General features: G+C 55.2%; 2 protein-coding genes across 2 annotated transcripts; one reads left to right on the top strand and one right to left on the bottom strand.

Moving 5' to 3' along the window:
- Positions 1-1,806: 1,806 nt before the first annotated feature.
- LOC133276121 (cathepsin G-like) lies at positions 1,807-3,552 on the top strand. The gene is made up of 5 exons (XM_061466645.1): positions 1,807-1,878; positions 1,961-2,108; positions 2,429-2,570; positions 2,673-2,906; positions 3,406-3,552. Exons 1-5 carry the CDS (start codon positions 1,815-1,817, stop codon positions 3,541-3,543), a joined length of 726 nt encoding a protein of 241 aa, XP_061322629.1. The 5' UTR covers positions 1,807-1,814; the 3' UTR covers positions 3,544-3,552.
- Positions 3,553-9,103: 5,551 nt separating this feature from the next.
- On the bottom strand, positions 9,104-19,232 carry GNA11 (G protein subunit alpha 11). Its single transcript, XM_061466691.1, has 7 exons — positions 19,050-19,232; positions 14,582-14,766; positions 14,171-14,325; positions 13,138-13,266; positions 12,331-12,460; positions 11,466-11,619; positions 9,104-10,608 (listed from the first exon to the last, which is right to left on the bottom strand). The coding sequence occupies exons 1-7, from the start codon at positions 19,183-19,185 to the stop codon at positions 10,418-10,420; spliced, it is 1,080 nt and encodes a 359-aa protein (XP_061322675.1). The 5' UTR covers positions 19,186-19,232; the 3' UTR covers positions 9,104-10,417.
- Positions 19,233-26,837: the final 7,605 nt, after the last annotated feature.

Below are 26,837 nucleotides of genomic sequence, written 5' to 3'. Positions count from 1 at the left end.
CCAGGTTGGATGGGGCTTGGAGCAAGCTGCTCTAGGGGAAGGGGTCCCTGCCCGTGGCAGGGGTTGGAGCTGGAGGAGTTTAAGGTCCCTTCACCCCAGCCCAGGCTGGGATTCCATGATGTCCTGGGTAGAGGCACTGATACGGTCTCTGAAAGGGCTGATAACAGACCTGGGTTCACAAAAGTCCCTGTCCCGATGCCACTTCCTCCTTGCCTCCCACGACAACAGTGGGAAAACCCAACTCTTTCCCTGCAGGAGACAAAGCCAGGTCTGTGCTCAGCCCCAGCAGTGCCCTGCGAGCAGGGCTGACAACGGCCCCATCCCACAAAGGATGCTCCACATCATCCTCAGGCGGGCCCTGCGCTGGAGGCTGTGACCTGCGCCAGCCTCTCCTTCCAGGGCCTAAACCCCAAGCCCTGCTCTCGCTGTTCCAACCGGCTCCTGGTGGCACCTCTTCTATAGGAGCAGGACACGATGAGGGGCAGAGGCACTGGTAGATAAGGGTGTGGGGTGATGGTGTCCAAGAGGAGCCCAGACTGCTTTGTGCTGGGGAAACCCAACCGGCGGGGGGGGGATTTTCAGTGCACAGAAGCTCAGGCAATGGGATGCTCGGCCTCTTCTCAGCTCCATCCGGATGCTCCAGGAGCTCCCTGCTCTTACTGGGACGAAGGGAAGCTCCATGAGCAGCCTGGGAAGAGCCCGGGCTCTTGGGCTCACGCTGGTGGCTGCTATCAGTGAGATCAGTGAGCAAAGAGGGCTTAATCTGCGCTCTCACGTCAGGGTTTTCCTCGAAGCCGGGGCTGCTGCAGCCTTTGCACGAGAACAGCTCAACCCGGGGCTTGCCTGGGCGGGGGCAGTGGGGAAAAGGAGCTTATGGGCCCCAGCGGCCCCATTCCCCATCCGGATCCGTCCCCTTGCGTCAGAGCCCAAGGCAGGAACCGCTGCGGATGCGCCCACGGGGCATGGGCGGCAATGGGGAGGCAATGGGATGCTTGGGGCTGAGGGAGGGAGAGCAGGGATCTGCCACCCCGAGGGACACAACGGGCTCCAGGGAAGGGGCAGGATCCCAAATGCGTGGCCCTGTCTCCATCAAGTGGGAGCCCGGGGACGTGTCTGTCCCCCTCCCCATCTCCCACAGTGGTTCCAAGAGGCAGTGGTTGGTTAATGGTGACCGATGACATCCGGGAAGGACCCCTTGGAATGGGGTTTTGCTGCACAAAGCAGAGCCCAAAGCTGGGACCTCGTGGTGGAACAGCCCTGCTGGGGCTGCCATAACCCATCCCATGCCCACACCTGCAGGTCTACCTCTATCTGCCCTCACACAGCGGGGTCTTAGAGATGTCCTCACCCCGACTTAGCTCCATGGGGCAGGAACCTCACCCAGTGAGGAGGAGCAAGGGGGGTCCCTCCCTGCCCCTGCAGCATCTCTGGGGCTGGTTCATCAAGAGACAGATCTTGTTCTTGCAGAGCTCCTGATAACATCAACTGCTTGCAAGCGCACGACAACCACCGCCATGGGCTGGAGGGGAGGAGGAGGTGAAGCCATGGGGCTGGCTATGGTCCCTCCAGCTCCCAGCTCAAAGGCAAGGAGTTAAAACCTGGCCTTAGAAGGGCATGGGCCAGGTGCAGGGTGGAGGTGGGTTGATGCCCGAGGGCGAATTCCCCTCTGGGATGGCTGAGACGTGCAGTTTGCAGCGGCATGAATCAGATCAGTCGGATTTCTGTGGTTTCCTGGAGGCCCAGCTCGGGCTATAAAAGCCCCAAGTGGGTGCCGAGGCGACCCCGGCAGCACCTCAACCTCCACGGCACCCACCATGAAGGACCTGCAGCACCTCCTGCTCCCCATCCTGCTGCTGACGGGCCCAGCGCCTCGAGCCAGTGAGTCCAGGGCTGGGGAAGGAGGAGTCCCAGGAGCGCATCCCGCATCCTCCCATCTCAGCCTCGGCTCCATCCGTTGCAGGTTCTGCCTGGAACCGGAGTGACAGAGGCCACAGGACCAGGAGCCAGCCCATGCCCTACATGGCCTATGTGCAAGGAAAGAACCAGCAGTCCTGTGGGGGCTTCCTGGTGGCCCCAAGCTGGGTGATGACGGCGGCTCAGTGCTTGGAGTAAGTTCTGCCTGGGGTGGGACTTCCATGGGGTGGGTGATGGCTCCTGCGTGGGGCCAACGCCTGGGGTCACTTCAAGGCTGTGGCCGAGCTCTTCCCATCCCTATGGCTGCTCAAGGGGAAGGGCAAGGCCATGTCCTGCGCTCCCACCAGTCCTTAAAGCAGTGCCCAAGGCCAGGTTGGATGGGGCTTGGAGCAAGCTGCTCCAGTGGAAGGGGTCCCTGCCTGTGGCAGGGGTTGGAGCTGGACGAGCTTTAAGCTCCCTCCCAACCCAACCCATTCCATGATTCCATGACACACCTCGGGCTCGGGCTCCCCAGCTACAAGCCTCTGACTGTCATCCTGGGAGCCCACACGGTCCAGAGGAGAGAGGCAAGCGGGCAGAGGTTCGAGGTGCAGCAGTACCATCGGCACCCAGGCTTCACCAGCCCCAGGAAGGGAAACGACATCCTCTTGCTGAAGGTAACTACGTGCCGGAGCTCCTCACGGTCCCATCTGCCGCAACATGGAGCCTCATCACTCCTGACCCGAGCTCTTACTTCTGCCTTTGCCCCCTTGTCGCAGCTGAAGGGCAACGCCACCACCAACCACCACGTCCGGACCATCTCCTTCGACACCGACAGGGAGCTCGGGGGCACCAAGTGCAGTGTCAAGGGCTGGAGCCACACGACGCCCACGGCCACCCTGCGCCAAGTCTGCGTCACCATCCTCAAGCCAAGGCAATGCTTGAACTGGAACCCTGGCCTGGCCCAGAACCTCATCTGTGCCCTCAATGAATCCTCCGAGTGGCCCAAGAAGGTCAGTCCCTAGGCTAAAGCACTTTGGGTACCACCTGCAAGCGCTGCTTCTTGTCCCGTTCCTCCATCCCCATCCGTGCTCCCTCTCCAGCATCCCTCTCCCGCTGTCCTGGCACAAGGGTCTTGCTCTCCAAGGCTCAGCCCCTCGTGGTCCTGCTGACCGCAGGCACCACGTTGTGCTCAGCCCACGGCGAAGCAGAGGGGAGCCTGGTTTTCCCACAGCAAAGAGGGGTTTGCTCTACATGTCCTCGTTGATCCGAGTGCCTCTGAGCACAGAATCCACCAGCTTGGAAAAGACCTTTCCCATCATCAACTCCCAACCATCCTGCGGTGCTCTGCAGGCGCAGAAGGGCAAAAGGGATGCTTTAACTGGTCCCTTCTAGAGGGGTCCAAGCTGCTCCTGGGGAAGCTCTGCAGCCTCCCTGTTGGCAGATGCCAAGGCCCCATTTCCTAGGGGAAATCCCACATAAAGCAGTGATTTCCCCTCCTCCTCTTCCCAGGGTGATGCTGGGGACCCGCTGGTCTGCAACAACAAAGCCTACGGCATCTTCTCCTACCGGCACCAGAACTGGCCCGGGTTCTACACACACATCTCTCCTTTCCTGACCTGGATCAACAGCGTCATGAAGTCAGCGTGACCCTGCTCCTGCTCCTCCTTCCCTCCTCCCTAGGAAGCACCTTCCACTGTTCCCTATGGACACGGCTGGGATTCCTCCCTGGCAAAGCCAAACCTTGGCTCCCACTGCCTCCCGCTCCCATTTCCCCTTCTTTAAGCTCTGGGTGAGGTGAAGCAGCCCTGGGGGCTCTTGGGGAAGGAGAGGGGAGGGGGGGATCCAAAGAGCAGCCTCCTCCCTACCCATTGCCTTTAGGACACCATTGCCTGGGGCTGCTTTGCCCAAGCCCTGGCCCCAATCTCAGCTCCTGTTTCACTTCTGCAGCTCCGGTGGCCAACCTCTGCACCCCGCTGCCTCCTTCCTCCCCTCCTCTTGTAGCTGCAGAACACGTGAACCAATAAATGGTGTCTGCCTTGGAGAGCCTCTCTCCTTGCTGTGGTTTGGAATCCTCTTGGATGCTTCCTCCGGCCGGGAGCAAGTCACTGCTCCAACAGCTCCAAGAGGTTCTGCCCTGCTCCTGGAATAGGGGTAAAACCTGGCTCTGGGGCAAGGAAAGCCTCGTGGCCTCCTCCCCCTCAGGCTCCCACCATTCCTTAAAGCAGTGTCCAGGTTGGGCTTGGAGCAAGCTGCTCCAGTGCAAGGGGGTCCTTCCCCTTGGCAGGGGTTGGAGCTGGAGGAGCTTTAAGGTGCTGGGATCAAGGGGCAGCAGCGCAGGACAGAATCCCCCCACAAAGCTTCCAGGGATCATTGGGTATTGGAGCACCAGAGAGAGGGAGGGAGGAGCTCAGTGGGGACCCATAAAGTGGGAGCAGGACCCATAAGGTGGGAGCAGGACCCATAAGGTGGGAGCAGGACCCATAAGGTGGGAGCAGGGCCACGAAGCTGATCCAAGGCCTGGAAAGCCAAGAGGAAAGGCTGAGAGAGTTGAGGGCTCAGGGGAGACCTTGGTACCACGTTCCGGTATTCCAACGGACACGAAGAAGATGGAAGATTCCGAGTGGACCCAAAAGGAACACAGCTCACTATGGGAACAACCACCACTAGAATCATCTCCTAAGGGAAGTGGTGCAGTCCCCAATGTTGGACATTCACATTCAGCTGGACACGGTGCTGGGTCAGGCAGGTCAGGCTGAGCCTGGAGAGGTTGGACCTTGAGGTCCCTTCCACCCATGTACCATGATTCTGGGGGCAAAACCCCAGACCAAAGGGATTAAGGGAGCAGGTACTTGCCAATCCCAGTCGTTCCCATAGGTAGGAAAAGCTGTGAGCAAAGTGACTGGGGGCCTGCTGGGGATGCTCAGGTTGGTGCCGTGGGTTTCCATGCCCACAATGCCCTCTATGGGTTACCAACAGGACGTGTTCTTCAAGGCCCTACCTAAGGCACTGCTGAAACGACCCAAAACAAGCCCTTTAGAGGCAAAGCCCCATCTGCAGGTTGGAAGTGAACCGGTAACTACGCTGGGAATGGCAGCTCATTCCCCAAGGCTCTTCCCACCATGCAGGCTGCTCTGAAGCAAGTGCTGGGAAGCTGATGTCAGGCTTCCCAAGGATGCTCCCATCCGACACCCTCTTCTGCTTCCCCAAGAGCCTCACTGAAGGCCTCCATGACCCAGCAGAGCAGGAGGGACCTGCTTTTTGGATGCTTCCTACCAACACCCTTTATTTCCATGGCCAGGAGCTATAGATCCAGAGCCCAGATGAAGGGAGGAGCAGCAGTGGTGGCTGGGAGCAGGGAATGGCACCCACTGGGGCGGTGCAGAAGAGCCGCCAGCCACATCCTCACCCACCTTGGGCTTATCCAGATGCTTCCCCAACCCAAATCCCAGCCTGGTTTGTATTGGGAAGGACCTTAAAGCTCCTCCAGTTCCAACCCCCTGCCATGGACAAGGACACCTTCCACTAGAGCAGCTTGCTCTAGTGTGATGCAGGATGATCCAAAGCTCCAGCTGCTGCTTTTCCCAAGAGCCCCCCAACCACAGCTGGGATAAAGCATTCCCAGCAGGACACCGAGCTCCCAGGGCCTTCCCCCTGTGCAAGGAGAAGGCTTGGAGCAAGGGGACGGGTACCTGCCAAGTGCAAGGGCTGGAGGGGGTCTTCTATGGCTGGAGATGAAGCTCAGGTCCCTCTGGCTGCAGCTTCACTCGCGTGTGACACCGAACCTCCGTGGCTGCAGCCTCCTGCAAACACAAGGACATTCAGGCCTCTCCCGAGTGATTTCAGCTGGAATTCCTGGGGAATGACCCTAGGGAAGGAGGATGAAACTCCAGGAACTCCATCCCGGGAAATCCCGTTGGCAAATCACCACCGCATCCATCGCAACCCTGCGTCCCCCAGGCTCCTGAAGGGATGGATTGAGCGGTGGTCCATGCGTCAGTCTGTGTTGCTAACAGGCAAGACTGGAAGCAGGGTTGCTTCCCCACGTTCCTCCTAGTGGCAATGGATACCCTGGGACAACGCTATAGGAAGAGGCAACTGGACAATTCTGCTCCCAAATCCTGGAAAACTAAGTCCCCACAGCTTCAAATCCGAGTCAGCCCCTGCCCACACATCAGTGCTGTATGGAGTTACTGCATGTGTTACCTTCTAGTGACCAAACCACTTGGTTTTATGCCTGAATCCTGGTTTCCCAAGCAGGGCTTTTAGCCTCAACGGCCTGCAGGTCCCACAAGGTCCTGTTGGAGCCAAGCAGAAAAAGAAAGGAATGAAGAAACACAATCCAGGACCACCAGGGCTTTTAGGAACAAAATTTATTCCAATTTCAAACAGAGAATTTTATTTCAGGAGAAAGATATGAAAATCCATGGTGGCTTTTTGTTTTTCCATCCGAGATTTCTGTCCTAAGGGGGTTGTTGCCCAGCAGTCGGAATGGGATCATTGCAAGAAACAAACCCACTCCTGGACTGGAATGAGACACTTTGGAGCCTGAACAGATCCGGACAGTGGGTATCTTATTCAGCAACTCCTTTCCCCTCCCCTCTGCCCTCCCTCCCACCCCAACACGCACAACAATACATGCACTGCAAAGGACAAGGTTTAAAAACAGCGTCGGAGAGAGGCTCCTTTTCAAGAGGCTAATGGTGAAATGGTCTGCAATGAGAAGGTACAAGTCTAACCGAAGAAGTTCCACCACATTGGCACTTGGCAAGAGTCTCTGGCACTACTAAAGAAGGGGCATTGGCACGAACCATACTCTTCAATAACTGGGTGCTGCAGAACACACTGGATCTCGGCTGGACTCTCACGACCTGGGCTCTGTACAGAACGACACAACGGGCAGCACACTCGGCAAGTACTCTAGATATATTTTTATATATATATAGAAGTGGGGGGGTTTTAACCTTTTTTTTTTTTTTTTAACTTTTTTTTACTTTTTTCCTGTTTTTTTTTTCCTTTTTTTTCTAAAAAAAAAAAAAAAAAACCAAGAAAACACATGAAGAAAACCCAGAGTGGAAGGCAAGGCCGACAACTGCGGGGAAGCAACAACAAGAAACCAAGGAATCCACCTCCGGGAGAGGGGAGAGGGGCAAGGAGCTATGTGACACGCTGAAGCGGGAAGGGGCTGTTGCTCCAATCCATCTGGAATGGCAGAAGGAAAAGCGGGATGCTCCTCGCCTCACGTTTCAAGCTGGCTCAAAGTTGGTTCCTTCAGCAGAGCAAAGAGCAGAGGTTGGCCCGGAGACCGTTATCCGCGGGCTCAAGATGCGAGCTTATCCCCCGAGAACCCAATTCCACCTCTTTCCTGACGGTTTCAACCTGTGGAGCGTTCCAACTGGCCTCACTTATGGAAAAAGGGGGACAAGAGGCAAATTTGGTTTCGGGTTTGGCACTTTTGCTGGGCCAGGCCTTTGCCAAAGCGCCAGCCAAGAGAGATGCGCACCAGCGCTGCAGCAAGGCAGAGGCACAACGAGCTCCCTCGTGCTCAGAGGGGCACGGGCCAAAACCGGGATGTCCTCGCATGGAACAGGGCCCGTGGACAACTCTGGATCACACATACGAGGCCGACCCGGTCCCTGCCTCCTCCCAAAGGAGGGTGCAGAGCCATCGCGGAACGCTCTCCCCTTCCCTCTGCAGTAACCACCACGCCAAGTCGCTCACAGGGCCAACAGCTACACCAAGGAGTTGCTCAGCAAGGTACTCACCCCCCTCTAACTCCTCGTGCTCACAGCCTCAACAGCTCCCACACAACAGAGTCCCTCTGCGAGAGACAGAAGCCAAACTCCCTCCTCCTGGGCCAGGGCAGCAGCGCTTCAAGAAGGGGAGGATACAAACCCAAGGAGTTTCTGATTCAAGTGGCAGTGCCACCATCATTCACCTTGGAAAAGAACGTCTGGGAAGTTACTCCCAAGAGCCTGTGTCTCTCAGCGCCAGCTTTGGGCTGGCAATAGCTGTAGTGTGAACCATTTCCAAGAGGATCACAGAAGAGGCTGCTGCTGCCATCTGCTTGGGCTGAGCAGCACTTCGAATACACCCGGGTGATTATAAATTCCTCTTTATAGGACAGTGTCTACAAAATGGATCATTTTGGCATAAAGACAAAAAAGAAAACCAAGCAGTAAAATTGATGCAAAGCTGTCTGACACATGGGAATCCCTCTCCTTCCTCCCAAGTGTTCCATGCAGGCCAGAGCGTGGCTACTCTAAAGAGATGCTGCGCTTCCCCCAGCATCACTGCTCAGCCACGCTGGCTCTTCAGCTGTTGGTCCCGTGGCTACTGCTCCACCTCGAGCTCTCTCATGGCTCTGAGCAGAGCTTCCTTTCTCCTGTAGTGCTCTGAGACATCAGAGGCTTCCCTCACAAGAGGGACCTAGAAACAACAACGCTGTCCCTCCCTACTGTAGTGTTCTAGATCGAAGCATCTCAGACAGTTGAGATTGACTCTTAACACGGTGTGCAAAACACTGACGTAGTGCTCTGTCTACAAAAGAGACAAAATATCAACAGCCCCCTTCAACAGTGCAGCTCGTGTCTTCACCTTCAGGCCTTCACGGGGGCAACCTGCTTGAGCCAGAGAATTTGGACCCGATGCTACTGGTTGGAATTGAAAGAGAAGCATTAATGATGCTAAACAACACGTAGCCAGCGGTGGGTCAGGTTCCCCTGCTTCCTATCCCTGCTCCTTGATACCGCAGTTACTTTCCAGGCTGGCAGCAGCTCTGCAGCACGTCTGTTCACTTGCCTCAGCTCTGCGATGTGCAAAGGCTTCACATCCTTCCGCTTAGTGCAGTTCCATTTGGCATCTAGAATCCACAACTGCTGCTGCTCTACCTTCCACCCTGCACCAGCAAAGCCTGCTCTCTGCTCTCCTGCTACCAGCACAGCAGAGCTCCCTGCTCCCACCACGACACAGCACACGTCCCCCTGGAGCAAGGTTGGGTGCGAGTCTTCCGACGAGGATCCCTACACTCCTCTCTCAAGAGAAACCCAGCAGCATGTGCTTATGGGGAATGCATAAACAGGAGAGGGAGAACTGCTCCTCCCCTCCATCCTCAAGCTTTTCAGGTAAGAATCCTCCCTCCATCCCAAAGTTGGTCACGAACCAACTCTGGTCCTTCCTATGAACCTACGAGCTGGACAGGACCGAGGAGTTCTTCCACAGTCAATTGAACACACTGGCACAGAACAACAATCAAGGCTTGTTTGCTACTAGCAGCAAGAAAAGAACTCAAGGGTGGCACGAGACTAGAGAGATTTCCCATCCAGCCCAAGCGTGATGCTGGAACGCCACAGCTCCTGGGCGCGCCGTGGGGATGCGCTGCCCGCAGAAGCCGCTCCACGCCACACACCACCGCTCTCTACTCGACAAGACCTAAGTCTGCCCTCTGCAAACGGAGCCCTTGTGGTGTGTGGGGAGGGGGAGGACGTGGGGACGTGTGTGAGAAACCAAAAGGAAAAGCAAACCTAAAATTCAAACCAAAAGAAAGAAAACTGAGAAGAGAAAACGAAAGAACAGTTACAGTCAGGCACTTCCCCAGGCTCAGCAGCTATTGCTCCAAGAGCTTCCATCATTTGTAGTCCATGAACAAAATACAGCAACACGTAGCAAACTATGTATAGAACATCAATAATTTAAAAAAAAAAAAATAATAATCACAGTCTCCATACCTTTTATCATTGATAAAGAAACAAAATAAAACTAGAACATATCAAGAATGGCAAAGTGATGGCTTTTGGTGGTGGTGGTGGTGGTGGCGGTTTGCCTTTTTCTTGTGTGGGGTTTCTTTTTTGCACAATGGTTGGAGAGCAATTGCTCCTCCCCAACGTTTCATCACAGTGAACCATGGAGCGCGTCCTGGGGAAGGGAAAGGGTAGGGCAAGAAGCAAGCAGGGTTAACAACTGACACCAGAGGCACCCATAGCACGAGGCAAAGGGCCCAGTAGCATTCTGCACTCCCACAGTCCAGTGAATGCACAATCTCAGCTGGAAAGTTGGGGGTTGTTTTTATATATATATTTATATATATACCATGGGAATGAAAACGGGGCGGGGGGGGAAGGAAAGGGGCAGGGGGAGGCAAAAAGTGGCGAAGCAACGAAGGAAAGCTCAAGATGAGGCTGCTTTGAGTGAGCAGAACGTAAGAAGTAAGCAAGGTGCTGAAGAGATGAGGCATATCCCCGTTAACTTGTGAAAGAAAAGCGATCTTGTTAAAATAGGAAATCAGCTACTCTGTGGACAGAGACATGAGACTCCAGGGGTAACACTGAGCACGTGCCACTCCACAGGTCAGACAATTTGCAATCATTACATCATCAAAAAAAAAAACCAAAAAAAAACAACAACAAAAAAAAAAAAAAAAAAAAAGGAATTAAAACTTTTGTGGTTTTCCTGTCGTCTGGAAACTTTCTTGTTTTGTCTTTTCTTCCCAACGAAGCCTCTCGAAGGGGCTGAGAGCAGAGCGGGGTCAAACCAGGTTGTATTCCTTCAGGTTGAGCTGTAGGATGGTGTCCTTGACAGCTGCGAAGACGAAACGGATGTTTTCCGTGTCTGTGGCACATGTGAAGTGGGAATAGATGATTTTGTCGCTGTCGGGATTTAAATCCACAAACATCTTGAGAATGAACTCCCGGGCTGCCTGCGCATCCCTCTGCGGGCCTGCAGCGAACAGAGACACCAGTTACCCACTCACCCAGCAACCCCACACGCTGGGGTGGGTTGGAAGGGACCTTAAAGCTCCTCCAGCTCCAACCCCTTGCCACGGGCAGGGACACCTTCCACTTGAGCAGCTTGCTCTGAGCCCCATCCACCCTGGCTTTGAGCATTACCAAGGATGGGGCAGCCACAGCTTCTCTGTTCCAACCCATTCCAGTGTCCCAGCACCCCCACAGGGAACAGCTTCTGCTAAGAGCTCATCTCAATGTATCCTGTAAGGATCTAAAGCCAGCTTTAAATGAACTCAGCTGAAGAGCCCGAAGCATGATTTGGGCTAAAGAGCTGTGTTGCCAACAGCAATTTCTCTGCTTCACATCGACCCTGGCTGACCACAGCTGCACATGGCACATGAGTCACAATTCACTTTGGAGACCTGCAGCACCCTCATTTGAACAAGCTGGGTATTGGACCAGGCAGTTTCTTCAAACAAGGACTCACATCACCTCCTGACTACAGGACTGAAGTGCCCAGTACACCAGTAAAGGGGGTTTATGAACTGGCTTTCTGCACAAGCACACAGGTAGGAAAGCCAGACTTCCATAACACCCTGAAGTGCATCCTGAGGGCAGGACGAGTCATTCTTCACCTAGGAGAGGCTCATTCCATCAGATTCCAGTTACCTCCGTATGATCAAGATACTTTGGTGCCATCTTCTCCTTGCTGTAGCTATTCCTTCCCCAATCCAGATGTTTTGCCCATCTCTAGAGCTGAGGTATCTTTCAAAACCAAATACAACTGTGACCAAACCACCTCCAACCCCTTCTTCTAGATAAGAAGGTTCCTCCTTGAAAACCACTCACCATCAAACTCCGGGAAATAGTCGACAAGGTGGGAATATAGGATCTTGTCTTCCAACAGATCTTTCTTGTTGAGAAAGAGGATAACAGAAGAGTTTTGGAACCATGGGTAAGTGATAATGGTTCGAAAGAGGGCTTTGCTCTCTTCCATCCGGTTCTGAAAGAGAGAAGAGAAAGCCTTGTTTCCACAAAGGAGCACACTGAGATGCTTTTCTGCTGCCTGCACTCCCATCTGTAGCAATCCAGAATCTTGGATACTGGATGCAGAATCCTTTGGCCCCAGGTAGGTTCTGGCTCAAGCTGCACCAGTAAATACAAAGGAAATGCAAGATCTAATGGATTCCAGCTTCATTTAATTGGCAAACCATTGAGATCAAAAGCCTTAGCAGTCATTTTATGCTGTGAGAGTCATGTGAGAGGACTCTGTGGACATGTTTTGTCTGTAGAAAAGGAATAACTGCTGTTACCTAATGGCATTTTTTAGTCTCTTAGCAAGTGTAAAGATTCAGTGTCACACCTTCAAAGAGAGCAGGCACTATCTAAAAAGGCAGCAGTCACAGCACGGAGTCATTCAGTGTGGAAAGGAGGAATGGAGGGGGTTTAGGAGCATTCCCAGGCACACAGAACTCAGCAATTTCACAGTATTTCAGGATTACTCGACAAGTTCCCGATGATCCAAATGCTCCACACATTCTCCATCCTCAGGGACATCATGACCCATCAAGGCTCATGTTCCCTCTGCAACAGGATGAACTGAAGGCCAAAACCAGCAATAGATGCTAACCCCACTTTGGTACCAGCCTGCAGAAGCTAAAGACATTCCTCCTTTCTTTGCACCTTCCTGCCGAGTTCCCATTCTTTGGCTTACCTCGTTATCAGATTCCACCAGAACTTGGTCATATTCACTAAGTGCTACTAAAAACATGATGGAAGTCACATTTTCAAAGCAATGGATCCACTTCCTTCGTTCTGATCTTTGCCCTCCAACATCCACCATTCTAAGGAGGAGAAACACACATAGTAGCACAGAAGTGGCTGCAGTTCTCTAGCTGAACACAAAGGACCAGCATATGATGAGAAGCATCGTGGCTCTTTGCCACTCAGTTTAACTTGGCATGGGGATGGAATATGTGCTTGCTAACAAAACCCTCAGGTTTACAAACCACCCTGCTCCAGAAATACATCCAACTGACAGGATGGCCACCAAATGCCACCTGGTGCTGCAGCAGCATAGGCAGTGAGCTTTGGTGTCATCCTGAGAGCGCAAGGAGGGCACAGAAAAGGATTTCTGCACGAGAAGTGGTCTCTTTTTGAAGGAGAAATAACTGGTCAAGGTTGGTTGAGCTCAGCGTTCTTAAAGGCAAATACATTCCACTCCCAGCCCAAGCCTTCCCCCATCCCCTCGGTGGCTTAAGCTCCCATCAGTTCACTCCTCACATGCAACACAATCCCTCCCAAGATCCCTGCAAGATGGTTAGTTGGGCTTTAAGTGTTACTGATTCTGTTCCACAGCTTGGAGCTTTCCCTTCATCAGAATAACATGTTACACCATCCCCACAGCAGGAGCAGCCTTCAGCAGATGCTTCAGAGCATCACACCACATACAGCCACTCAAGCACCGGCCCACTCTAAAGCCATCCTGAGTTCAGCTGTAACATGAATACACCTTCAGTACCTGAAGATAATATTCTCTAGGTCAAAGGGGTACTCTATGATCCCAGTTGTAGGAACTCGAACCCGTAGCACATCTTGCTGAGTTGGTAGATATCCCGGGGTAGCGATACGATCCACGTCGCTGAGATAGCTACAGGAAGGGAAAGACAAATTGCCCGAGGTTACAGCACATAAAGACCCCTATTTCAACCCCTTTAGGCTTTCCCTGGCTCAACAAGAAAAGCAAAAGTCACCTGAATCACTTCAAATATGGGAATAAATCTTTGGGGAGCAGTAATTCACCAGCCATCTGCTTCGGGGAGAAACAGGAGCAAGGACAGCAAAGGAGTGTGGCAGGCAGAGAAAGGTGAAGTTCAGGGATGCTTATGGTTGAGAATTAAGTCTCATCTGAGGTTTTCTATTTAGTAACAAGCAAACCTATGTCATCTGCCAAACCAGCCACCAGTTAAGTTACACATCCATGGAGACCAAAGGACAAACCTGAAGAGAGAGCAACACTTCTGCTACCTAAGTGCCAGGGCCACGCTAGATGGTGTAGGGTAGAGATTCAAGCCTCAGGCAGATCCAGAAGCAGATGTGCCTGTATCACCCTCCACAACCCATCTTATCCTTTACCTTAGGAAAGGTAGGAAGTAGGAAATGGTGAGGAATTTCCAGATCGGTATCTACCCCCAAAACAAACACAGCTTCTCTAGTGCAGCTCTTTGCCTTGTGGAGCCAGATTCAAACAAGTTCCCAGGTTCCTGCTCCCACTGCTCTTTCAGCTTCACTTTTCCTAAGGATATTTCTGCCTTTCTCATGTGCCTACAGCTTTCATCCCAATCCACGTGGCCAGCAGAGGCTGTGCAGCTTGTCTAAAGCACCAGCAAGACTCACCCACGTCAGGGAAACCGAGAGAAGGTACTTTAAATAACACAGGGAAATCCACAGCAGTACTCCTGCTCTCTGGAACCAACTCTAGGCTTCCATTAAACAACTGGACAGGTATTATTTGTTACAGCATCACTCCCATCTACCAGTCAGTAGGTACTTACTATTTAGCTGAGTCAGAAAGCTGATATTCTCTTCTCCTGTCATAACACTCTTGGATTCCAGGGTCATTCCACAATGTTTTAATTGCACTTACATATGGCTGCTCAAATGTCATGACCTTTTCTACATCCACTTCCCGGATCAGCACTGCATTGGCCTGGAGATTGAAGAGGAAAGACAGAAAGAGACAGAGAAGTTCAAAAGGGGGTGTTGTCAGCAATCAGAAGCAGGGGCTATTGGTCACAGAGAGGCCAAACTGCCCTAAGAAGCAGTCCTTGAGCACACATCTATGGGAAAGGCTGCCCAGAGGTTGAGACTGCCATGCAGAAGGACACAAGGGAACAGAAACTTTGGAGTCAAGCCCTAGAATCCCCAGTGCCTAAAGATAAGTGCACAAAGTGGGAGCAACTTACCTTGTTCTGTTCATATTTGTACAGAATCTTCAGGGTTTCCATGGCCCTGATCATAGACTGCATGGCAGTGAAGATGTTCTGGTACACCAGCTTGGTGAAGCCTTTTTTATCCTCTTCAGAGTAGCCTGAGCCATGAATGATACGCATCTGCTTAATGAACGTGCTCTTTCCACTCTCCCCAGTGCCTACAGAATGCAAGAGAGTTAAGAGCCATCAGGAGCAAGGTTTGCTGAGGCAGAAAGCATCTACCATCCATCCCATCCCACCCCAAAGCTCCTCTTTGCTCTACCCGAGCACACATGGCTTCCAAGCACTGTTTGAGCTGCTTCCCAGGATCCTCAAGGCCACTGGTCCAGCTCATCCCTACCACGAAGCTTAGAGCACAGGAAGACATCTTGTCCTTCCGAGCAGCCTTCACAAGCAGCTCTGGTTCTTCTTCCACCTCTCACGTTACAGCTCCTCCCACCCGTTCTGCGTCAAAAGGCCCCTGGTCCGTCACACCTGACCTATTCCCAGATACTCCAGTAAGATGCTACAATAATCCCAGCAGCACGCTCCACAACTGGTGACACTGCCAATGGAGAGGCTCAGGGGAAGCCCGTTTGCTCGGGTGTTTCGTTGGGGTTTGGCACAAAATGCTCTTGGTCTTCCCGAAAATGTGGCTTTTCTCTGGCTACAACTGAAATAAATCAGCTCTAAAGGAGATAGGAGTTCAAGAAACAATTGGGTTCTCCGGCTGATGGGAGCAGCTACGGAAGGGCATCTGCTCAGCATCCCAAACTGCTATGCAAACAGGATGTTTGGACTGAAATGGTAATCACCACTGGGGCAAGATACCTCTAGGAGTGCTTGTGCCCTCTGGGCATTACAGAGTTAACACGAGGGGAGAGCAGAGGAGGATGCTGCTCACAGCTCTCTGCACTGGGTCTTCAGCCCTTATAGACTGCAGGCTGCTCAGCAGGGCTACCTGCTCCTTCTACCATGGGGTTGCTGCTCCAGGGACACGAGGGCTTAGAGCACACAGGAGGGAAAGACACAGCACATTCAGCCTGGCCCTGTCGCTGCTTCCTGCACACTAAGCGAGGCAGGTCCTCCCACTCCTACATTTATGGCCCCAGAGAAGTGCTGCTGAACACGTGAAGGCCAACAGAGGAGATAAAGAGATAGGGGAGGAACTTTCTAACACCGTAAGTATGAGAGAAAACCATCAGCAGGTAAAGTGTCGATGCTGATACACGGCCTGGTTAGAGTCATGATTCCAGGGAGACCTTAGGGCAGCTCCCAAGGGAAACCTGGAGAGGGGCTTTGGACAAGGGCCTATAGGGACAGGCCAAGGGGAATGGCTTGAACCTGCCCGAGGGGAGACTGAGATGAGCTCTTAGGCAGAAGCTCTTCCCTGGGAGGGTGCTGAAGCACTGGCACAGGGTGCCCAGAGAAGCTGTGGCTGCCCCATCCCTGGCAGTGTTCAAGGCCAGGTTGGACACAGGGGCTTGGAGCAAGCTGCTCTAGTGGTAGGCGTCCACAGCCAACAGCTTAAAAAACATCTACCACAGATGCTTCTCTCACGTACTTTTAGTCAGTCTTTTAAACCTTTGCTATCCATATACAGAATATATAAACAAAGAAACCTCTTTAATACAGGGGCCCAACTCCCTGAGAGCAAAAACTAAAACCTATCCCATAAGCAACATGTCCTTTCACCATCAGGTATCCTCACAGCAGGGACTCGCTCTATGAAGCCTAGATGTCATTCATCACACTCCACAGTTACTACTCAGAGGTAGATTCTCAGTTACTCCTGTTTGTAGTGCGAGGCTAAAAGACAAACAAATAAATATGCTCCCATAAGAGCAGGGAGCACAGAACCAGAAGCAGCACGTTTAAACCAAACCAGCTCCCCCCATAGCCGAGATGTGACAGAAATCCCATCAGCAAGGAGAGGAATGAACATTAGAAACACCATTAACAGACAGCAAAGGCTCTCAAACACAAAGCTATCCCATAATATGGGAGAGGGGAAATGGAAACTGAAATCTTTTGTGGTTTCTCTCACTGTGGTGAGAAATGCTTCCTCGGTGCTTACCACAGCGACCAAAAGTGGGGGGGGGGGGAAGACAAGACGTTGTGCTTCAAAGCATTCTGACAGCACAAACCTAAGAGAAACCTCAGCACCAGCCACTCAACCCAGAGCACAGACCCGGCTTTCTCCTGTCACTCACCAGCACCCATCTTTGGGGTGGGGTTTTTGGTTAAAGGTGCCTTTTGCTCTCAGCCAGCCGAGGTTTTGCAGAGCACAGTAACCTCGTTGCATCTGCTAACGTTGAGGCAACGTGAATTCCCCATTTCATCTGGCAAAGGGGGGAAAGCAACAGTTCACCCTGCATTGGGAACAACCCCTGACTGGCACTCGGAGGTTCATTCCTCAGTCAACACGCTGAACCCCCCCTCCCCACCCAGTACAAAGAGGAACAACCACCTTATACCAGAGGGCAATGTCCAACACATTGAAAGCAGAGTTCTTACTACCTCGTGCATCATCGATTCCCACTGTCGGTCCTCATCCCAGTGCTCTGGTTTAGGCTTCAACCACCAAACTGTCATTGAACAAAGTGACAAGGAAAATGAATGAAGTTTCTGGGAGACAGAAATTCCCTCTGGAATCTCGAGGGTTTGGGAAAGGCCTCTCACTAACACCATCCCTAACAGTGGTGGATGGAATTGCTCCATGTAATAGCAAGAAAGAAACCCCTGGAAGCACAGTTACGTCAAGGAGGGAGAACACTCACTACCTGCCACGAGTGAAGGTGGGAATTGTGCTGTCTCCAGTGCAAAGCACTCAGCAGACACATCCTAGAACCGGGAACGTTGCTCATTCAATATTAACCACCTCCTATAGAGCTTTTGTTCTGCAAATCTGATGCTGAATGGCCCAGAGCTGCAACTTGCAGAAAAGCAGAAAGGATTCTTGAGCAATTGGGATCATTCTTAAAGTGAAATCTTTAGATCCAGTGGGATCTTCTTAACCCAGATCTATCCTATAGTGCCAACCTATTTTGAAACAGCTGCTTCTATGGGACCGCTGTCAGGAAGCAGGAGACGCATGGAAGACATGTACCCGATGTCTTACAGCAGCTGCCCCAGCGGCTCTGCAGAGCACAAACATCAGGCCCTGGATTTTACCCTTCACCTGAAGCACAGCAACACGTTAACCACCCAGGATTCAGGGGGAGAAGGAAAGCCCTGGCCTTCCCTTCATTGCCACGCCACAACAATGGCAGCCCTCCAGAGGCAGCCCCAGCCTCACTTCACTCCCGTCAAGTTGGCTATTTGATCCCCCAGGGATCATTCCCAATCCATCCGCTGTACCTCAATGGGCAGCTCCCACCAGACCCCAATAAGCTCAATCCAGCAGATCCACTCCACGGTTCAGCTCGAGACGACGGGGTATTTCAGACACAAAGCAGGACACATGCACAAGCAATGCTACATCACAGCAGCCATGAAAACTGAAACACAAGTCCAAATTGGGGGGCTCCCTGGACATCAAGCTCATTGCTGAAGGAGGACCTAAACACCTCAAATCTTAGCTGGCCGCTCTTGGAACTGATCCCCCATCACTATAAACCTTACCTCAACATGGAATAGTTATTTACCCATCTGCACACCACTCCATTTCCACCTCACACCTACACCCTTATCGCTGCACAGGTGATTTCTACCTCCAAAAAGCACCAGAGCCATTTCCCCCTCAGACACAGCTCTGCTGGGCTTTGTTTCTCTTCAGATCCACTTCCCCCCAAGCTCCCAACCCCACCGGCCCTCCCTGGGTGGCGCAAGGGGAATTCTGTGCTTTAGGAGCTGGAAGATGATTCTTCCACACACATTTACCCAAGGCCTGGAAATTCTTCCCTAGGAAGAGAAGCTGTGGCTGCCCCATCCCTGGCAGTGCTCAAGGCCAGGTTGGATGCAGCTTGGAGCAACCTGTTCCAATGGAAGGTGTCCCTGCCTATAGCAAGGGGGCTGGAACGGAACGAGCTTTAAGGTCCCTTCCAACACAACCCACTCCATGGTTCTATGGATACCGAAAAGCATCAACTCCATCCCTGGATCCTGCCCGCTGATAAAAGGCCGGCTACGGGAAGCACTTCCTCGAGCCCATTTCCACACACACCCATCTCGGTGCCCGAGCCTCCAGAGCCCAAATCACTCCCGATCAATTGTATGAGTTCACCCTCACAGTTCCTCCCGATGTCAAACACCATTTGGACACCGAACGCGCCGCAAAACCCACACAAAGGGCAGCCAACAACACATCCCCCACACACACACACCGAGGGCGAGAACAACCCCGGTCCCCCCCTTCCAACAACCACCGCCCGGGCGCGGCCACCGGGACCTGTCAAGCCCCGCGGCCGGGGCAGGGCCCAGGCCCCTTTGGCGCGGTCAGGCCGGGCCCGTCGCTTCTCACCCAGCAGCAGCAGCTTCAGCTCGCGGCGGGCGTCGCGCTTGTCCCTCCGCAACTGCTTCTCGATCTCGGCGTTGATGCGCTTCGACTCCTTCACCTCGTCGCTCAGGCAACAGGCCATCATGGACTCCAGAGTCATGGTGGCGCCGAGGCCGGGCCTCCCCCGCCCGCCCGCCCGCCCACCCCCCCCCACCACCACCACCACCACCACCCCCCCGGGGCACCGACCACCGGCCTCCGCACGGCCGGGAGCGCGGCCCGGCCCCGCGCCCCCTTCCCTGCCCACCCCACCCTCCCTCCCTGCGCGGCCCGGCCCCGGCCCCGGCCTCAGATCCGACTACGTGCGGCCGGGCCTAGCGCCGTCGTCGCCGCCGCCACTACCACGACGACGACGACCACAACCGCCGCCGTCGCCGGCCCCCTCCGCGCTGCCCTCTCCCGGCTGCGGCCGCCGCTCCCTCCCCGCACGGCCCCGCCGAGGCAGCGACGAGCCGGCGCAACCCAACCCGCTGCCGCCGAAAACAAGCGCTGACTGACAGCCGCTCAGCCAATGGCACAGCGCGGATTGCGGCGGGGGCGGGACTAAGCCGGCGGGGCGGGGCGCCGCAGCCAACCGGAGCGCGAGTTTGGTTGGCCGGGCACGGGGGGGGGGGGGAGTGCGCGGACGCGCGTTCCCAGAGCGGGGCGGGGGCCGCTGGGCATTGTGGGACGGTGGCGGACCGGGGCGGGCGGGCGGGTAGCCATGGCGGCCCGTGGGCTTCTCCCCACAGGCCGGGTGCGGAGCGGGCACCGCGGCCTTGCCCGGCCCGGCCTCACCTCACCTCACCCCGCGGGGCCGCGGCTCCTTCCGCCGGCCGCCACCCCCGGCCCCGCTCTTGGGGAGCGCCCAGCCCGGGCTCAGGCCCCGCCCGCCCACGGCTGCGGCAGCGGGGGAAATGCCCGGCGGGCCCGGGGCCGCCTCTGAACCCGGCCCCGTTCCCGGCGCTCCGTGCACGGCCTCAACGCTGCCTTTAGCCTCGGTGCCCCCCTTGCTGCTTAGCAGGGCGCTGTTACAGGTAGCCCCGAGGCAGCCTGATGTCAGCCCGAGCCTTGGCCATCCATCCTCGCTGCTTTACCTTCATGAGGAACCCAACCCTACCGCAGCAGAAGACACACTTGGGACCCCCATCTTCCACCTGTACAGGCTGGTTCCCAAGCTCAGTTCATCCCGGAGCCCTCCAGAACGGGGGGGGGGGGGGGCGGGCTCAAACGGGACCAACGAGCCCCAGCCCTGTATCCCAGTCACCCCAGGACCGTGTTCCTTCAGTCAGGCATCACCCACAGAGCAGGAAGTGCTGACAGGGACCGCGGACCCAGTGCCCCAGGCAGCTGCATCCCCCTCCCTGTGCAGGAAGAGATGGAATTGCGGAAGCTCCATAGATTCTCTTTTACCATGGCCATGTCCACAAGCTGCAGCTCCCACCATCCCTTTGGATGGACACCAGGGGCCCCGCTGGTCCAGGAGGAGGGGAAGAGGCAAAGCAAGACCTCTGTGGCAAGGTAAAACTGGTGCACACAACATCCCAAAGGAGAAGTCTCTTCCCACCTTCCCCTTGCTCCATCTGGTGTTGTTTCTCTGTCTCACTTTCAGCTTCCTTAACGCCGAGGTTCACCCCAGCTCTGCTGTTTGCAGGTGTTTTGGAGCCGGTATGGATGCCCAGCTCCATCACTGCCTGGTCTGGCTGCGGTCAGTCCCCTTATCCTTGCCCTGTTCTGCCTGGAGCTCTGTGCATAACCACTGACAGCAGCAGGACAGAGCTGCTACATCCCTGTCTTCCTGGTTACCTGCTGGTCCCTGCCCCGTGGCAGTCTGATGGAGACACAGACACGAGATGCTCCCAGGCAGCAGGCTGTTTCCCACTGCCATTCCTCCTGCTCTTCTAGCTGTGCTGCTCCCCTCAGCTCTTGGCCTCAATGAGCAGAAGATTTTCACTTCTTTTTCCAGTGGTCTCGCCATAGTTTGGCTTTTCCCAGCATTCCCTTCCATTCTTCTCCTGCTTTCTCTTCCTGGTGTCCCACCCCTCAGACAGAGCTCTTCCTCTCTCCTTACTGATCTCTGGTGAAAGACTTGTTCCTCTGGCAGGTGACTCCAAGTCACAGTGAGCTGCTCAGTGTCACCCTTTTGGAACTCCAGCTAGGAATGGTGCTTAAGGAAGCAGGAAGCCTTCGGTTCCTACCACACTGCTCTGGCTTTAAGCAAGTCACTTCACCTCCTTGCCTGTCCTCAGGGTGTGAGTGCAAGATAGATCCTGGCTCAGGAGTTACCAACCAGGACTGCCAGGCTGCTTTGCACCACAAGGTGCTATGTGCCAGAGGCTGTTGTTTGGGTTCTCTTCCCTTGAGCAGGAGCAAAACCTAAAGGCCAGAAGCTCCTGCACTGGTTGCCATAGGAAAAGGAGGAACAACATCTGCATCCAGCCTCTGGACCACTTGGCTCCTGCTGCTAGGCATCAGCTCTGATGAATCCTGCTCCGTGGAGGTAGGAATGACAGAGCTGGTGGTCTCCAAGCAGCAATGCTCTGTCTGCTCCTTCCCTTCCTGCCCTCCTGGAAAAGCTGCTTGGAGCAGGGAGAAGCCAGCTGCAGTTTGCTGCAGCTGCTCCATCAGTTTTCCTTGCCTAAAGAAAAGCATCTTGCAACCAGACAGCGCGAACTGATCCCATCCTGCTGCAGAAACCAGGTGCTTTGGGCACCCAGTTCAGCTGCACACACACACACACCCCCACAGGGGGATGTGCTGCAGAAGGGCAGCAAGAGGGGTTCAGGCTGCTCTCTGGGTTTGCTGGAGATGGCCCCATGAATTCCTGGTGCTGAAGGCCTATAAAGCAAGGCAAAGCAGCTCTGTTCCAGTGCCAGAGGATGCTGTCCATCCAGCCTGGAGCCCCACTGATGGTCCTGCAGCCAGCTCTGGGACCCCAACAGCAGAGAAGGACCTCTTGGAGTAGTCCATGGCTTGCCACTGCTGAGAGCACGACCCAGGCCCAGAGAGGATGTGCTCCAAGGAGGACAGCTTCCAGCACCCACCTCCATCAGCCCCAGGATGGAGCACCCACACCAGCCTCACCTCCCACAGGAGGGCACTGCAAGCCAGAGGTGCTGCCAGCTCCAGCACCTTTTTCTCCTCCAGCGCCAAGGGGAGCAGGTCAGGATGGGACCCTGCCACTGCTTAACGCAAGCCTGGGCAGTGCACGGTCAGTGGTTGCCATCCCAGCTCTCACAGGAAGGAAAAGGAAAGGGATGTATTGTTTAATGCAAGAAAGCATCTTCATACCAGTGAAGTGTGAGCAGTGAGAACCTTCTGTAAACCAGGACCAGCTCAGTCATCCCCTTCCCCATGCTGCAGATCCTGGTCTGTGAATCATAGGATCCCAGCCTGGGTTGGGCTGGAAGGGACCTTAAAGCTCCTTCAGCTCCAACCCCTGCCATGGGCAGGGACCCCTTCCACTGGAGCAGCTTGCTCCAAGCCCCTGTGTCCAACCTGGCCTTGAACACTGCCAGGGATGGGGCAGCCACAGCTTCTCTGGGCACCCTGTGCCAGCACCTCAGCACCCTCCCAGGGAAGAGCTTCTGCCTAAGAGCTCATCTCAGTCTCCCCTCGGGCAGGTTCAAGCCATTCCCCTTGGCCTGTCCCTACATCCCTTGTCCCAAGCTCCTCTCCAGGTTCCCTGCAGCCCCTTCAGGCACTGGAGCTGCTCTCAGGTCTCCCCTTCAGGAGCCTTCTCTTCTCCAGGCTGCCCCAGCCCAGCTCTCTCAGCCTGGCTCCAGAGCAGAGCTGCTCCAGCCCTCGCAGCATCTCCATGGCCTCCTCTGGCCTCACTCCACCAGCTCCACATCCTTATACTGGGGCTGGATCCAGGACTGGAGGTAAATGCTTCCCAGGAGGCCACAAGAGGCACTACAGGAGTACCTATGAGATGCAGAAGGACCCAGACACAGTCTCCTCGTGCCATCAATCCTCATTCTCCGGTGTTTTGTCCTAAATTGAGGTCAGGAAGAAACGTTCCTCCTACCTGGAATTCCAAGTGCAGGCCCCCGCAGGGTGCAGCAATCTCAGTCCGTCTTCCCATTCCGGAGTCACTGCAAACCTCTGCACTCATGGCAGTATTCCTTTGCTGGAGCTCCCATCCTGCAGACCAGCACTGATCCTGCCCAGGGGCAGCAGCAATGGGTTGCAGGATCATCAGGAGGGATTATCCGCCTTGTGTTAGGCAGGAGGAAAGCCTGGATGATCCCTTTGACCTTCAGATTGATCTCTCATTGCTCCCTTTGTCCAGCAAGGAAAACAGGAGAGAGGTGGGAGGCCCTGCCGTGGCAGGCCTGGAGCAGAAGCCTCTCTGCTCATTCCAGCCCCTAGGATCACCATCAGGCTCTGTCTGGTTTGCAGAGGGATTCAGGGATTCAACTCCTGCTCCTGGACACCCATGGTACAAAGGTCTGGATTCCCCTGGACCTGTTCTAGCTCCAAGCTCTCTGTTTCTCTGTTCTTTCCCTGGACCTTGGTGCCAGCCCAGCCCTGGCCCAGGAGAGGCAATTCCAGCTGCAGATCCCTTTCCTGCTTCCTGTGAGGAGCATGAACCGCTGCTCCTTGCACTTTGCCTGGGAAAAAGGAGGAGAATCACCCCTCCTGGGTCTGCAGCCAAAGCAGAGGGGAAGGAGAGGAATGGAGCCTTTTAAATCCCTGCTGAGACGGGATCAGAGGGTGGGAATGCTGCACCAGCTGTAAAAAGCCTGCCTGGAGCACGGCTTTTCCTTGGAGCAAGGCTCTTTCTGCCCACAGGCACAAGCTGGGGCTCACTGTGTGTCCCTGAGGGATGCAGCACCCACCTGCAAGGAAGAGGTGGGAAAAGTGGCAGTGGACAGGGGGAAGCGTGCCAGGGGACACGGATGCAGCCACCAGCACTGCTGTCACCACCGGTGTCTTAAGGACATTCCCTACCTGGGCACTCATCCACCTGCATAGGCATGGCTCAGTGCCATGGGGGGGATCTGTCCTCCACAGGGCAGCCTGGAATGTGGGGAAGATTCCAGCTTTTCCCTACATCAGGAGGATTTGCCTGGCTGGATGTGCTGGTGGGGAGGAAGAGGAGGAAACAGCCTCTATGTCAAGGGGAGACCACAGAGAGGCATGGCTTATAAATCACAGCCCTTGCCAGGCGCACGGTCGATTGCATTAGGCTATCTGGAGAAGGTTTAATATAAAAAGCCAATAATCCCTCTGATAAGAAGGCTGATAAGGGCCAGCGTGGCCTCAGCTCCCACCAGAGCTGCTCTGGATGGGGCAGGGAGCTGGAGCTCAGCATTCCCAGGGAAGTTGGGCTGGGAAAACAGGGAGGCTGGAAGGGGAGAAGCGCCAGCCGCGTGGCGAGGAGCTAACAGCAAGCTCTGTGCCTCATAGGACACCTCCCAGATGCCTGGAGAGGGCTTTCCATAGGGATGGGCTTTGTTAGGAGCTGGTGGGTGGGTGGCAGCTGAGGTTGGATGAGGTTGGTGGGAGTGCAAAGAGTCCGCAGCATCCAGCCCATCACTGAGAGGCCAAGGAGGAGCCATTGACACCTCCAATGGTCCTGCCATTTTGGCTTCCTCCCTCTTTAATTCCAGGTAACAGAGCCCTTATTCCCAGGATAAAAGCAGGATCTCAGAGCCTACCTTGCCGTTGAGATGACTCAGTCCAGAGCTTCAGAGAAGCAAGTGTCTGTCTTGCACCAGCGCTGTTACATGGGATAGAGCTGAACCATTTACAAAGGCTCTTCATGAAACAGCTTTATCTGGGGCCCCTTTGTTGGACTGCTCCTTTTGGGAATGAATGGGAAGTTGCTCCAGGCTCACTGGGACATCCCTGGATGAACCCTTCCTGCTGGGGCCCATTGGACAGCCCATTGCTCCATTAGCAAGGCTGAATATAAAGCCCCTGTCGGAGGTAACCGGTGCCCAGGGAATCTGAGGAGCACGACATGGATGTCATGGGATGTGGGAACATGGGGATGCTCCAGCCCTGCACAGGCTCCTGCTTCCAACTGGACATGCTCATGGTGGAAAGCAAAGCTCAGCGTGGGGAAGCTCTGGCTAGGGGAGGCCAGCAAGCACATTGCAGTTCCCCATGGGTACCACAGCACCTTGCAGTGATGCTAAAGGCACAGCATCTTCCTCCCCGGCAGGTCGATTCCCAACAGGATCCCATGGGAGAGGTGCAAGCGGCTCCTCCAGCCCCCATGTCCTGCTTGCCCTGTGCTGGGGACCCTTTCCAGCCTCCAACACCAAGCCCTTGGACCAGGGGGGGTTAGGGATGCTCCTCCATGCGTGGTTTGCTGTGCCCAGGCCGTGCTCAGGGCGGTTAAAATCCCCCTTCTTCACACACAGATGCATTGCCCTGCTGGAGACAGACATTAAAGAGTCATTTACAAGGCACAAGTGAGTTTGTGTTCCCCTGGATTGGGATTTGCCAAGATTATCCCATAAATTAGAGCATTTCCTGGAAGAAAGGAAGGAGAGAAAAAGAAAAAACAACAACAAAAAAAAAAAGAGAAAATGGAACATTTTGTAGCCACCATAAAAGCCTATAAAGGAACATTTCATTTCCCGCTTGGAAGGGAGCAACTGTGAGTTATAAAATCATGGAATCATGGAATAGTTTGGGTTGGAAGGGACCTTAAAACTCATCCAATGCCACGGGCAGGGACCCCTTCCACTGGAGCAGCTCCGAGCCCCTGTGTCCAACCTGGCCTTGAACACTGCCAGGGATGGGGCAGCCACAGCTTCTCTGGGCACCCTGTGCCAGCGCCTCAGCACCCTCACTCTAATGTTGATGCCAGGCCAGGCCAGGCCACCAGCACCACAACTGGGGGTGCTTCTGAACCAGGAGAGGTGCTGAGCATCTCCCCATGCGCCAACCCGCTTCCTGCCCGTTATTCCCAGGCTGGTGTCCAAGGATCCGATCCTGCCTCAGCTCTGCCCCGGTTGCGTGCGTGGCTTGAAGGAGGCCACGAAGTCCTTCCAGCAATGACTCTGTGGCTAAATCCCCAGCTCCCTGCTGTCCGTAGGGATGCGGTTGATCCCCCAGGACACCAAGCGCTCCTCAGGCAGCGGGTTTAGGGCAGAGCTTGGCCTCCAGAGCAGGACGTTCTCTGTTGGGAGACGCGAGGTTCGCTTGGGGCCGGTTGCGGATGGATTCCCAGGCGCCTCGGATGGTGTTTCCCACATGGAACAGTTCAAGTCCTACGGTGTCACACCAGGATTTGAGGAACCGGAGCAGCGGCTCCATTAACACTGAAGCTTCCCCTTCCCTTTAACGATGCCGGGATGCAGGCACCGCGATTCTCTCCCCTGGTTGGCCCAACGGTACCGGTACCGGTAACCCCGCTCCATCCCAGCATCACCCGGCTGTGGGGCAGCCCCAAGGCCTTGGTGGAGGGGGGGGGGGGGCTCAGCGGGACAGAGCCCCGACCCCGGCGGCGAGGAAGGACCCGGGGAGCTGCGGGAGCGGAGGGGGGGGAAAGGCCCCGTCCGGTTGCGCGGCCCCGGTGCCGGTGCCGGTGCCGCGACGGGGGCGGGGACCGACGGGGGCGGGAGCGGCCGTGGGCCCGCCCGGGCCGGGGAGGCGGCGGCGGCTGCAGGTGGTGCCGAGCAGCCGCAGGACGGAGCCGGAGCCGCAGCCGCCATTAGACAATAGGCGCCGGCGGCGGGAGCGGCGAGGGGCGAACGGCGCGGCCGGGGCGGCCGCGGGCCCGGCGCGGACAAAGGCGGCGGAGGGGAGCGG

The sequence above is a fragment of the Pezoporus flaviventris genome, unplaced genomic scaffold (genome assembly GCF_033815535.1).
Source record: "Pezoporus flaviventris isolate CSIRO_AGI_PZ_B2104156 unplaced genomic scaffold, CSIRO_AGI_Pfla_v1 ptg000043l, whole genome shotgun sequence".
Taxonomy (NCBI): Eukaryota; Metazoa; Chordata; class Aves; order Psittaciformes; family Psittacidae; genus Pezoporus; species Pezoporus flaviventris.
Note: the sequence above shows the minus strand (reverse complement) of the source record. Positions and strands in the feature narration are given on the sequence as shown.